Here is a 13775-nt window from a genome sequence, read left to right as displayed (position 1 = left end):
ATTGCTATCAGGCAAGAATGGGACTTGTCATAGGTGATCTTAGTAACCTTCCCATTTGACATACCTTTGTCCTGATTTCATCTTTCTGGAGATATATTTGCTGTATGCACCGACTCATACAATACCATTTTACAAAAATATAAGGTTGGTAACGTGTTTTTTTGTCCAAGAATCATTAGTAAAGCTATTGCAAGAATAAGCTAACTTTAAAAGCACAAGAAACCGTAGAGGCAGAGGTAATAATACTCAGTGTTTCAATTATTTTAATCAGAATAACATGATTTCCAGGCAACAGCACCAGAGCTTTGCAGAACAATTGGAATAAATTCTCAGCAGATATAGATCCTACTGGCAGCATAGCTCTTAGACTGAAAATATACTAGTTTTAACAATATTTCTAATATCTGGAACTACTGCATAAGGACATATCAAATTAGAAAGCACAAGCAATTGCATATTCACTTTTTTGATCAACAATCACTCATGTGGGAGCAGAGCGTTTCAGAGCCTTGATATAGATCGAATCATGTCGGCCTTAGTTTGAATGTAATTTCGATTTATCTCCTTCACTGAACAGCATCCTGCTAAGGCCATTGTTAGTTCAAACTCATCCCGCAACATTTTCAGAACATTTCTCACCCCTACTTCTCCCTCTGTAGCCAAAGAAAAAACTACAGGCCTCCCAATCTGTAATCCCCAATACAACATCATAAGCTATAAGATTCTGAAATATATTGCATGTTATAGAAATCAACCACCATCCAGCTACAATAGATCAACAATAATATTCAAAATGAATGGTCACCACAAAATCCTATAAGGAAATTAGGTCAATTAAATAATATGCTTACAAATATGCCAGAGGCTCCAAGAGCCAATGCCTTGAAAACATCTGTGCCACGCCGAACTCCTCCATCCAGAAACACAGGAACTCGACCTTGTGCGGCTTTTACAACCTGCCATATACACTCTCCATAAATCATCACTGGGTCAGGTATCCAAAATTTCCTACGAAAAAATATACTAATGCAATGTTGTGGTGCACACCTCTTCCAAAGAGCTTATTGTTGCTGGAACATAATCAAGTTGTCGAGCTCCATGGTTGGATACAATTATACCTTGTATGCCTGCTTGGATGGCTAGCCTTGCTGTATAATACATTCATAATTATTATTATCAACTTTACTCATTATGAAAATCACTCAGGGATCCCCATGTGTTACATGCCGAAAAGCCCAAAAACACTTACTGTCCTCAGCAATCAAAACCCCCTTCACAAGTATTGGCAAAATGGTAATTGTATGCAACCATTTCACATCCTGCTCACAAACTCAAACTAAACAATTTTTAGACCCGTGCCTTCTGTTTTGGTGTTAAATGGGTAATCAAATGCATTGGCGTGACAATATGCATATTTTCAGCTTAAAAGTTGGAAAAAGGATATAGAGTATTTCTTGATAAAGGATACGAAGTATTTCCTGAAGATGTAAATCATAATATGATTCATCACAAATAATTTTTCTGAGATTCAAAAGGTTACAAGCAAAGGCAGGAACTCAACCCAAAGATTTCTCCAGGTGCTTCTCTATCCATTTTTATTCTATTCAAACACAATACTGAAGAATTATTTGAAATATCTCTCTACCAGTACTATTACAAACCTTCCAACTCAATCCAATCCAAGTCATAATCCACTTGATAAGTCTATTTTGAAGCCAATGTGGGTGAGGAACTCAAATATATAGCCAACTAAAACGATTGAAAGCTTTGAAGAGATCAATTTTCAGAATGTCTCCTTTTAGACGCCATTGTTTGACATCGTGGAGGCCTTCCTAGGTGACACCAATGGCCTCGTGAATTTGTTTGCCTTCCAGAAAGGCGAACTGTTCCTCAGAGATAGATTTGGATAGGATGGGTTTGATGTGAAGAGCTATGGTTTGGCTATAATTTTGTAAAGGCAATTACATAGAGAGAGGGCAGAAATCATCAAAAGAAGAGGGATCATTGGGTTTTGGAATTAAAGCAAGGAAGATGGAGTTGAAGGAGGCATGCATATGACCAATAGATCTGGATTCTGCAATGACTCTTAAGAGATCTTCACCAAAGAGTTAAAAAATAATACCAAAAGAATTCGTTTGTCTAGCCATCTGGCCCCAAGCTCTTGTCTTTTTCGAAGCCACTTAAAACCTTCTTGAGCTCTTTAGCAGTTATGGGTTCCATCAACATCTCGTTGTTGTATGGAGTTGAAATCTTGGGAAGAACAAGGCTAATTTGACCACCTCGACTATAGAGGCTATCTTGGGTTCTTTGAAAGGAGAACTGAAATGGTTGGTCACCATTGTAGCAAGATTCTCGAAGGAGGAGGTTGTATTCCCTTCTAGGCCCCTTAGCTTCCATACAATATTGCTCATCTTCCTCCCTTTGGTGTAATTTTGAAAGAATTTAGTATTCTCATCATCTCCCTCTAGCCAAATGGCTCAGCTTTTAAGTCTCGAAGTTGCCTCAATGTCAACTAAAAGTTTTTTCTTCCTCCCTTCCAATTGGGTTAGGAGTGGCTTTGATACCTCCATGGCATATCCTTCTGAAGGGTCTTCTCATATAACTTTTAGGTCTGCTTCCACTACACAAAGCACCTGAGCATCCCTTTTCCTTTTTCCCACCGACCACTTTATAGTTGCTTCCTTCATAGCTTTGAGGATTTGAGCAAATTGTCTTCTTGCTGACTCATTCGATAGAATATCAAAAGGTCTCCAGGCTTCTTTTACTAGCCTCGTGAAGCTCACATCTGTAAGCCAGGTTGGGTTGAATTTGAACAGACTAGGAGGTTTTATCCCAGAACCTCATATACCCACCTTATTTATATATGCATGTTAATGGATTTCCGTAAATGTATCTTAAAATTACTATTTTTTAAAATCATGTAGGTAGAGTGATCCGGATTTAAGCAGGAACGCAATAGATTACAGAGATAACCATAAATACAGAGATGCGATAACCATAAAAACAGAGATGCAGCGGAAATAATACTTCATTTCATTAATGGAGAATACTGAAGTATGCTTACAAATAGAAATAACCCAGCTAGGGCGATGGTAGCTTATCTCTGAGAAGAGATGTGTCGGCTACATGCCTCTGAACTGTTTCGAAGTGTCTTTTCAATGAGGCTCGAAGGCCTATTTATTATTGAGAAACAATGGAAAACCCTTCACATTCCAAAACCTAACCCTAGAAGATGAAACGCCAAATTGTGGGCCCCGTTTTGGGGTGAGTTGGACAGCTAACTTCCCGGGGTCGTGAATTGGTCGTATTATCTCCATTTGACGCGCATGATAGCCCGTTGGAAAGATCTCTCCGAGGACTACGACGGAAAAGACGATTTTTATCAAAAAAATCGTTGGCGGTGGATTTCCCAAAAAACGTCGTTTAGGGCCTCAAAACGGCTCCGGAAGTTTAGGACCCGAAAAACTGCTAAAAATAGTAAACTGTGCTATAATTAAGGAAACTGAAAAACTGAAAGAGACAGTTGTGGGGTCCAAATGGGATAGGCAGGTGGCCACCAACGTCCACCTGGATCATTCCTCCCCCCTTAGGAAGCAATGGTCCCCATTGCGTTGAGTTCCTCCCTGAGATGAGGAAGCTTCTGCTGAGCTGGGTCTCTAGTGAGCTGTTCTGCAATCTCTGATGTGTCCAGAAATGGTGGGAAGCATGGTCGGCGATGGTCCACACAATCGATGCGAGCGAAGGAATGGAGGAATGCTGTGCTTCAAAGCATTGTTTCCCACAACCTTGTTACTGGTGTAAGGACCATGTCGAAGCGATCTGAGTTTCTGATGGGTTCTAGTAAGGCGCTCCCTCTGCAAATGTAACCAAACTTTGTCGCCCACCTGAAACTTGTGTGGTACCCCTCCGGGTAAGGAGAAGTTGATCCTGTGTTCTATCAAGACTGTATCCCTCTGTTGCTGTTGCTGTGTGGAGGAACCCTTCACGGGGGTCATGGATGTAGAACCGATCTTCCCCTTACTTTGGGAGCGAACCAGATAGAAAATAAATTTCCTAGTCTGTGAGATGAGCTTGCTGCCTTTCTTAGCAGTGATCAAAGAGGTGGCGGTAGGTGGGGCTACCTCCGGTATCCTGTATAATGAATTATCCAACGAAATGATGACAGCACGAGGCCTTGACTCATACACAGCATGTCGCCTCCACAAGTATGGCTGGCCTAATAGTACATCACAAACATCCAGAGGTGTAACATCACACAATACCTCGTCTGTGAAGGGCTTGATGCTGTAGGGAAGGCGACACTGCTGGCGAACTTTGAGATCTTGTCCTTCGTGAAGCCAACCGATACTGTACGGCTGTGGGTGTGGTGTAGTTGGTAGGCCCAACCGCTTCACGACCTCTACTGAAATGAGGTTCTTTTGGCTGCCACTGTCGACAATGAATTGCAGCGGCGAACCCTTCACCCACATCTGTGAGTGGAAAAGACGTTCCCCCTCCTCTAGATCTTCGGGCTCATTTTTCTGGATCTTGGCAGTAGCAACAGTGGCGCTGGGATCCGCATCAATGATCTGCTTCCCTTTGTCATTCCCCTTGTCGGGTTCTGACTCAGAGTCGGAACATGCATCTGATTCGGAAGCCTTCAACTCGGCCACCAGCGACTGCTTGGTCCGACACTCACTTGTGTTATGAGTGGGACTCTTGTGGAACTCACACCACTTTCCTGTGTCCTTCTTCGGCTTCGTGGTGTTGTTCTTTTCTTGCGGCTTCGACGGGTTGTCTTGGGTCACCCCGCCTTGGCTTTGTCCTTTGGGCTTTGGATATGCAGATCCAAAGTCTCGCTTCTTCTGTTTGAACTTTTGCTCGATTTTGACAGCGTATCGGTATGCTGTGCCGAGTGAGGAGATGTTTAAGAACTCCATCTCTTCCTGGATGTATCTGTGTAGGCAGCCGCGGTATTTGAGTACCAGATGTAGCTCAGAATCTTTGATACCAAATTGTGTGCGAAGGGTATGAAAAATGTTTGTGAACTCCGGCACATCTTGGTCTCGTCCTTGCCGCAGTGTCGTCCATTTGATGTATTTGTCCCCATAGCTTCCGACAGGGTAGTACTGCTCCTTGATGGCATCCCGGAAGTCATTCCAAGTGGGTGCGGCTGAAAATAGTGAGCCTGTACTTTCATCCTTCTGCTCGCAGTATGTTTCCCACCAGTCCTTGACGTGGGGGGTTGCTTTGAGAAGAGCGAAAACAATCTTTTCTCGACTTGAAAATTCATGAACAGAAAAATACCCATCTAGCAGATTTAACCATTTATCTACGGCATTTGAGTCTATTTGACCCTCGAAGATGGGGATTTCAAAATTAACTTGTACCTTAAACGGTGTGGCGTTTCCAGAGTAGCTATTGGAAGCCGATGCGTCGCCTCTGGGTAGCCGCTGAAGGATCTGCGCAAAGCTATCCATCATCGCGTTCCTTTTCCGCTCGAGGGCTTCTTCGAGCAAGATTCTGATAGGATCTCCTGCCCCCTCGTCTTTCTTCTCATCCGCCATGGGAGGTCGTTGAGATTTGCGAGGCTGGTCTTGCAAAGGTTCAACCAATTCAAGCCCTAACTCCTTATATCCCGACCTCGTTGGGGACATGCAAAGAAAAACAGAGAAAAAAACAGACCGCTCTGATACCACTGATCCGGATTTAAGCAGGAACGCAATAGATTACAGAGATAACCATAAATACAGAGATGCAATAACCATAAAAACAGAGATGCAGCGGAAATAATACTTCATTTCATTAATGGAGAATACTGAAGTATGCTTACAAATAGAAATAACCCAGCTAGGGCGATGGTAGCTTATCTCTGAGAAGAGATGTGTCGGCTACATGCCTCTGAACTGTTTCGAAGTGTCTTTTCAATGAGGCTCGAAGGCCTATTTATTATTGAGAAACAATGGAAAACCCTTCACATTCCAAAACCTAACCCTAGAAGATGAAACGCCAAATTGTGGGCCCCGTTTTGGGGTGAGTTGGACAGCCAACTTCCCGGGGTCGCGAATTGGTCGTATTATCTCCGTTTGACGCGCATGATAGCCCGTTGGAAAGATCTCTCCGAGGACTACGACAAAAAAGACAATTTTTATCAAAAAAATCGTTGGCGGTGGATTTCCCAAAAAATGTCGTTTAGGGCCTCAAAACGACTCCGGAAGTTTAGGACCCGAAAAACTGCTAAAAATAGTAAACTGTGCTATAATTAAGGAAACTGAAAAACTGAAAGAGACAGTTGTGGGGTCCAAATGGGATAGGTGGGTGGCCACCAACGTCCACCCGGATCATAGAGCCTATGTCGGTGACATCCATAATGTTGAATGGAGGAACAATCTGCCCACTAGTGGGATGTTGGCGCTGATATTGTGTGAGACTTGGTCAACCATGGATGTCTCTCAAGATAATTTATTTCCATCGTAGGTAGCTCCCATCCTCAACCCCTCCCCATGAGGTTTGAACTTGAGATCTAATGGAGACTAGATCTCATATAAATCAATGGTCTACACCTCATGGATTTAAGATCACTATGTATACATGCTAAATTTCGTATATAAATGCATTCCTAGATTCGTTAGTTGCCATTAGACTATGACTCTGGTTTATTGAGACTAAATTTGAGTAGCAAATATCATTGCTTGCATATTTAATTGCAGTTATTTCTTTTAATCCTAGTATTTGATTTCACATCTAAATTCTATACACATGATTGGATCTATTATGGAATCTTCACATATCATGTATGTGGATGTTGATTAGGTATTGTAGTTATCTCTTTTAATCCTAGTATTTGATTTCACATCTAAATTCCGTACACATGATTGGCTCTACTATGGAATATTTGCATATCATGTATGTGGGATGTTGATTAGGTTTGCTTGTTGATTTCAGTGATGCAATATAATTTCACCTCTGTTTTGCATACAAAATATGTTCTACTATGGGAGAGTACAATTGAAAAACCATATAGGAAATCTGATTGGAGAGTAGAAGAAATTTTGAATTGGAGTTCCCCTATGACCATGGGAGGTGTGTCTGCATACATGACATACTGTAACTCTCAAATTATCGCAAACAAGATTCTAACATTTGACCATATATACTTTGTTGTTATCTTTCTAACCTTACACTTCCATGAAATTCAATTATTCGAAAGTAAAGTTCTAATGAAATGGTAAGATGCCACTTTTGAAAGTGCTGATTTGAGGATCTTTTGCTCTGATACCAACTGGTACAGACCAAATACTTAGAATCTCATGATAAAACAACATACAAAAAATGTACACTAATGTGAAGCTCAATGTTCAAAGTGATAATAAAAATGAGTTACAAGTTAAATGCCTTAACCATTAGAAACACTCTTTCAAATTATCCAATCACACGTATATATCCGATTTCTATGTTCATATTTACAATAATAAGTATATTAACTTCTTTATTTTAACACATTGTACATTTAAATTAAAAAAACAAACCTCTATTACATATAGATTTATAATCTCATTAATTAAAATTACAGCAATCAACACATAAATAACCAAATTACAAAATTGAAAAATGACAATGATAAACAACTTGATATTGCTATCAACCAAGAATGAGACTTGTCATAGGTGATCTTAGTAACTTTCCCATTTGACATACCTGTGTCCTAATTTCATCTTTCTAGAGATATATTTTCTCTATTACATAGAAATTTATGATCTCATTAATTAAAATTACAGTAATCAACACATAAATAACCAAATTACAAAATGGAAAATGATAATGTTAAACAACTTGATATTTCTATCAGGCAAGAATGGGACTTGTCATAGGTGATCTTAGTAACCTTCCCATTTGACATACCTTTGTCCTGATTTCATCTTTCTGGAGATATATTTGGTGTATGCACCGACTCATACAATACCATTTTACAAAAATATTAGGTTGGTAACGTGTTTTTTTGTCCAAGAATCATTAGTAAAGCTATTGCAAGAATAAGCTAACTTTAAAAGCACAAGAAACCACAGAGGCAGAGGTAATAATCCTCAGTGTTTCAATTATTTTAATCAGAATAACATGATTTCCAGGCAAAAGCACCGGAGCTTTGCAGAACAATTCGAATAAATTCTCAGCAGATATAGATCCTACTGGCAGCATAGCTCTTAGACTGAAAATATACTAGTTTTAACAATATTGCTAATATCTGGAACTACTGCATAAGGACATATCAAATTAGAAAGCACAAGAAATTGCATATTCACTTTGTTGATCAACAATCACTCATGTGAGAGCAGAGCATTTCAGAGCCTTGATATAGATCGAATCATGTCGGCCTCAGTTTGAATGTAATTTCGATTTATCTCCTTCACTGAACAACATCCTGCTAAGACCATCGTTAGTTCAAACTCATCCCACAACATTTTCAGAACATTTCTCACCCCTGCTTCTCCCTCTGCAGCCAAAGAAAAAACTACAGGCCTCCCAATCTGCAATCCCCAATACAACATCATAAGCTATAAGATTCTGAAATATATTGCATGTTATAGAAATCAACCACCATCTAGCTACAATAGATCAACAATAATATTCAGAATGAATGGTCACCACAAAATCCTACAAGGAAAATAGGTCAACTAAATAATATGCTTACAAATATGCTAGAGGCTCCAAGAGCCAATGCCTTGAAAACATCTGTGCCACGCCGAACTCCTCCATCCAGAAACACAGGAACTCGACCTTGTGCGGCTTTTACAACCTGCCATATACACTCTCCATAAATCATCACTGGGTCAGGTATCCAAAATTTCCTACGAAAAAATATACTAATGCAATGCTATGGTGCACACCTCTTCCAAAGAGCTTATTGTTGTTGGAACATAATCAAGTTGTCGAGCTCCATGGTTGGATACAATTATACCTGGTATGCCTGCTTGGATGGCTAACCTTGCTTTATAATACATTCATAATTATTATTATCAACTTTACTCATTATGAAAATCACTCAGGGATCCCCATGTGTTATATGCCGAAAAGCCCAAAAACACTTATTGTCCTCAGCAGTCAAAACCCCCTTCACAAGTATTGGCAAACTGGTAATTGTCTGCAACCATTTCACATCCTGCTCACAAACTCAAACTAAACAATTTTTAGACCCGTGCCTTCTGTTTTGGTGTTAAATGTGTAATCAAATGCATTGGTGTGACAATATGCATATTTTCAGCTTAAAAGTTGGAAAAAGGATACAAAGTATTTCTTGAAAAAGGATACAAAGTATTTCTTGAAGATGTAAATCATAATATGACTCATCTCAAATAATTTTTCTGAGATTCAGAAGGTTACAAGCAAAGGCGGGAACTCAACCCCAAGATTTCTCCAGGTGCTTCTCTATCCATTTTTATTCTTTTCAAACACAATACTGAAGAATTATTTGAAATATCTCTCTACCAGTACTATTACAAACCTTCCAACTCAATGATCTGTCAATTTGACCTGCAACATATGATGCCAGTCCAGAATCCGCTGTCTGCAAGAAAAAAACAACTTAAGGAAGAAGTCTGGACCTTGAATATAGGAAGAACTAAAAACAACATCCTTCTATTTAAAGAACTCATAAAATGGAATACATACCTTCTCCATTTGCCCAAGATCCAAACCTTCGAAATTCTTTAAAGTAAGATATGGAGGCAATGCGAATCTACATTTTTGACAAAGAAAAATCAATAGAAGTAAAAAACAATTATGGATCCACAATTGAATCTCAACACAGAGGTGTGCCTTACTGTCTAGCATGTATGAGTGGATATCACAATGAGACTTTTTAGAACATTAGATACCTCAGTGTCAGACAAGGGATGAACAAAGAGGAATCCCAGATAAAATGGAGACTTCTGACTTATTTTAAGTTTGATACATTATAGGTGCTAAATGATTTTTCTAACCCTAGCGTCACTTTTGATCTTAAAAGAATTCCACAATGTTCTGATTTTTATTGAGAGCTGAGAAAGTGTTAAAACATGGGTACAAACTCATAACATTAAAGAGGAGTATACTCTGAATATAAGATTTATCCCACATGTCTACCTAGTCCTATCAGCAAATCTAAAATAGAATGAATTTTCACTACCTATTTCTAATGTCAGACTCCCTCCGCCCAAGTCGAGGTGTGTCTAGAGTAAGTGCAATTGCCTTAAAACTAGCCCTCTCCGCTCTCCTAACAAGTTGTGCAACAACATTCCTATTCTTGTAAACCTGCCAGCAATGACATCTAAGTTTTAACACCACTCATACATGCACATTTAGTAAACCCAACGCAATATAATTGATCTTACCATTGGTTTAGGAGCCTATAATACAATTGGATGGATATGAACTCAATTACATCTCAGAAAACATGGGAAGACAATCATATGGGTGGAAATGATAAACTTACCTAAATTTGAAAAAAGCGAATGCCTGGTCCAGTTGAAGCAACCTCTTCAACACTTGATGTAGCCCATGAAGAAAGCGTCTACAACAAATATGTCCAAGCCTCAATTTTTATCAACACAACAAACTATTTAAAAATCCAAAATCATTATAATTTCTTAAATCCTTAATAGCTAGAAGGAAATTAAAACATTTAGAATATCGATCCCACAAAGAGAAGGCCGATGCCCAAACCATTATAGTTCCAACAATTGACGCAGCTCTTGCAGTAGCATACTCTCCTGTAAAAGATGATGGATTCACTTTCAGAAAATATATGCATCAAAATAGGATGTTAACTGTAATACAGTAATCTAATGCATACCTTCGGGATGAGCCATCTTTTGCATGGCAGTTGGAGCAATCATAATAGGCATTGATATCTTGAATCCCAACACAGTAGTACTCAGATCCACCTTTGTTACATCAACCAATATACGGGGACGGAACCTGATACATACAACATCAACCAAAATCTTTGTAATAATGTCAATTCCCCTGATGCTTGTAATGAAAGAGTTGCCATAATGTTCAAAAGTTTGGCCCAAGACAGGGTGACTAAAATTTAAAATTATAGCTATTCAATGTTTATCTAATCTGATTGCAGTCATAAAGATGGTGAAAAATAGATACGGGAGCTGAAGGTACATCTTTTTCAAATGACTATGTATTAGTTGAAGGTACAGTAGCTAAACAGGGGAGATTGTGGAATCCATAAGAAACTCATAATATGCAAGCGATTGAAGGGCTATATTTGTAAAAATAAAAATAAAAAACAACCATACAGAAACGAATTGAATGAGATTTCCTGCAGATATACATGAAATGTAAAAAAGAGAACAAGAGAAGCCACCATGATAGGCATTTGCCAAGCTTCCATGTGGAATGTAGTCATAAACCATCAATTTTTCCTCTATACCCCAATAGAAAGCTCAGAGGCAAACAATATTGGGATGTTTAACCCTACCGATTACTTTAGCTTCTGCTTCAAAATTCTTGTACCTTTCCAAACCACCATCACTAGGTCGCCTTACTGCAAAAGTCAGCCCATCTTCCAGAACTGCCTTATACAATATAGTATAACCACTAGCACCCAATATATATGTAGAGGTTCTGAGTAGCTTATCTAATTCCATGTCAAGATCTCCATTTAATGTCACAAAAGTTCCTTGTTGTTGATCTCCATTGTTCGAGACACTTCCATCTGAGCTCTCATCAACTTTTTTAAGGCAGAGCCATCCAACTCTACCCGAACTGGAAGAACAGTCTCCATTGTCGTCCAACTGAATATTCCTGGTATTAGGCCCATCCTCTGACTCCTTTCTTCTTGTTCCCCAGTAACGGTACATAAAAACTGCGCAAAGGAGGCTTATCCCTGCAAAATCGCCAACTACAATGGCAGCTATGGTGCCTTTACTTAGACCTTTTCCCTTGTTAATAACAGGCATGGCTGCAATTGCTGAAGGTGAGCTGATTTTTGGAGGATCCGAGAGTGTTGAAGGAATTGAACATAAATTTGTTAGTGGGTGACCACAAAGACCTGGATTACCAGCAAAAGCATCATTTTTCTGATGCAAAAGAGCTCCAAACTGTGGAATGGGTCCAATCAAAGGCACAAGGTTACCCTTGGCGTAAAAATTGCAGACGAAAATTCGCAGGTGTCTTCAAAAACACCCAACACGAATCTGAAGAAAAATTTCAACAACAGCAATGGATTTATCAATGGCTTTTCTTCCTCTGGGGCGAATTCGCCCTCGACTCCTGCAGATTCAATTAGGAAAACCTTTTGGACGTAGCAATCACGATTCATCTCTGACCTTATTTGATCCGGATCTCATTTCTACATTCAGGAAAGCAATGGATGAAATTTGCCCCAGAGATTCGATGGAGTGCGTTTCAGAGGTCTGTCTGGGTAGCATGGAAAGCAAGAGCGGAGAAGACGAAAAAGGTACCCCAGGCAAATCTTTCAGGCTCCAATCTAGTAGATTTCAGGTGAGGGTTTGCAATTGTTTCAAATATCATGAACAGTTGCAACCACTCAATTACCTTCTGCAACTACCTTCCCTTGATCGAACGATTAACAATCCTCTAATTGTCTAACACATAATCTAATGGCACACAGGGATGATAAATAGATTTTAGGGAAGTTCATTTCAGAGGGAAACGCCTTACGACGTAAATATATGATATTACATTTTAGTTTCTAGGTTTAATAAAAGATTAAGGCCTAATCCTCATGCAACGTAACTCAACGAATTTTACGTGAAATGTACATTATCAGGAGCTCTTTGTCACTTCAAGAATTTAATAAGGATAGTGTTGTATCCGTCACTAAAATCCATTGTATCCTTACTCCATTGTGAACAATAAATGTTTCACCATGAAATTTAAAGCAATATAGGCTTTCTCGATAAGTTCTCCACTTTTCATTTGACTTTATGCCATTTGAGTTTAATTTAACTTTCTTCAAACAAGATGAAGAGCTTTACTTCACTAAAGCTACCCAAAAGAGTTGTGAAACAAGCGAAACATCAAAAGACTCAATAATTTGAGGACAAAGAGTTAAAGAACCCCAATTTCACATTATTTTCAGACACTTGTTACAAATTTACTCCCTTGAATAGGACACGGGCCAAAAAATTTCAATTTTTGGAGGAAGGGAACTTATCAAATTATTTTGCAAATGGAGAAGAATCATTCGAGGATATTTGAAAGTCTAGCTTGCAAAAGGTAGCAGTGAAGCTAGCCTTGGTTCCATACATGGATATGATTCAGTGGGCCATTAATCACACCAATTTGAAGACCCACACAATCATGGATAACAAAATACACGTGGTTGGTTATTTCAGGCCTGGAGATACCAATATAATGTACTAGATACCTCAAGCTAACAATTTTTTGATAATACTTATTTTTAAGAAAGAAAAATAATGCAAACCATATAAATTAGAGTTCGATAGATTGATTAAGGATTAGTGGTGGGATGAAAACATGTTTCACCTAGAAAGTAGTAACCTATACTCCACCCAATCATGTAGAGCCCCTGCAATCATGGTAGCTACAATGCTTTGCAGACTCTTTGGAGAAAATAAATATACCCACTTCAAGATTGATTGCGTTCCCATCATGCATAGGGTACTTAATCGAGGTACGATATTCAATTGGTCTACCATTCTGTTAAAAACCCTCTAGTGTAAAATTGAAAAGTTTATTAACTCACCACGAGGGTTTCTTCCTGAATTCTTTATTACTACCTATTTCATGGACGCTATATGTGTTAGAATACCATTTCC

The 13775-nt window shown here is 39.0% G+C and overlaps 1 protein-coding gene and 1 pseudogene across 1 annotated transcript; both read right to left on the bottom strand.

The window, feature by feature from the left end:
- Window positions 1-501: 501 nt before the first annotated feature.
- LOC149149750 (glycolate oxidase 1-like) lies at window positions 502-8175 on the bottom strand. Its single transcript, XM_089442578.1, has 5 exons — window positions 8023-8175; window positions 1250-1319; window positions 1048-1148; window positions 852-956; window positions 502-687 (listed from the first exon to the last, which is right to left on the bottom strand). Exons 1-5 carry the CDS (start codon window positions 8173-8175, stop codon window positions 502-504), a joined length of 615 nt encoding a protein of 204 aa, XP_089298704.1.
- Window positions 8047-11930, bottom strand: LOC149149749 (glycolate oxidase 1-like; annotated as a pseudogene).
- Between the last annotated feature and the right edge of the window lie 1845 nt (window positions 11931-13775).

The sequence above is a fragment of the Pinus tabuliformis genome, chromosome 9 (assembly GCF_031772625.1).
Source record: "Pinus tabuliformis cultivar Carrire ecotype Pingquan chromosome 9, CPIR1, whole genome shotgun sequence".
NCBI classification, from domain to species: domain Eukaryota; kingdom Viridiplantae; phylum Streptophyta; class Pinopsida; order Pinales; family Pinaceae; genus Pinus; species Pinus tabuliformis.
Note: the sequence above shows the minus strand (reverse complement) of the source record. Positions and strands in the feature narration are given on the sequence as shown.

Excerpts from the sequence above, each read along its gene's own strand:
- LOC149149750 (XM_089442578.1), bottom strand. The coding sequence starts at position 8,175 with ATGCTGCCAGTAGGATCTATATCTGCTGAGAATTTATTCGAATTGTTC. Across the intron at positions 1,149-1,249 it reads GGTTTTGATTGCTGAGGACA|CAAGGCTAGCCATCCAAGCA; the intron begins GTAAGTGTTTTT and ends TGTATTATACAG. Across the intron at positions 688-851 it reads TTGGAGCCTCTGGCATATTT|ATTGGGAGGCCTGTAGTTTT; the intron begins GTAAGCATATTA and ends TGGGGATTACAG.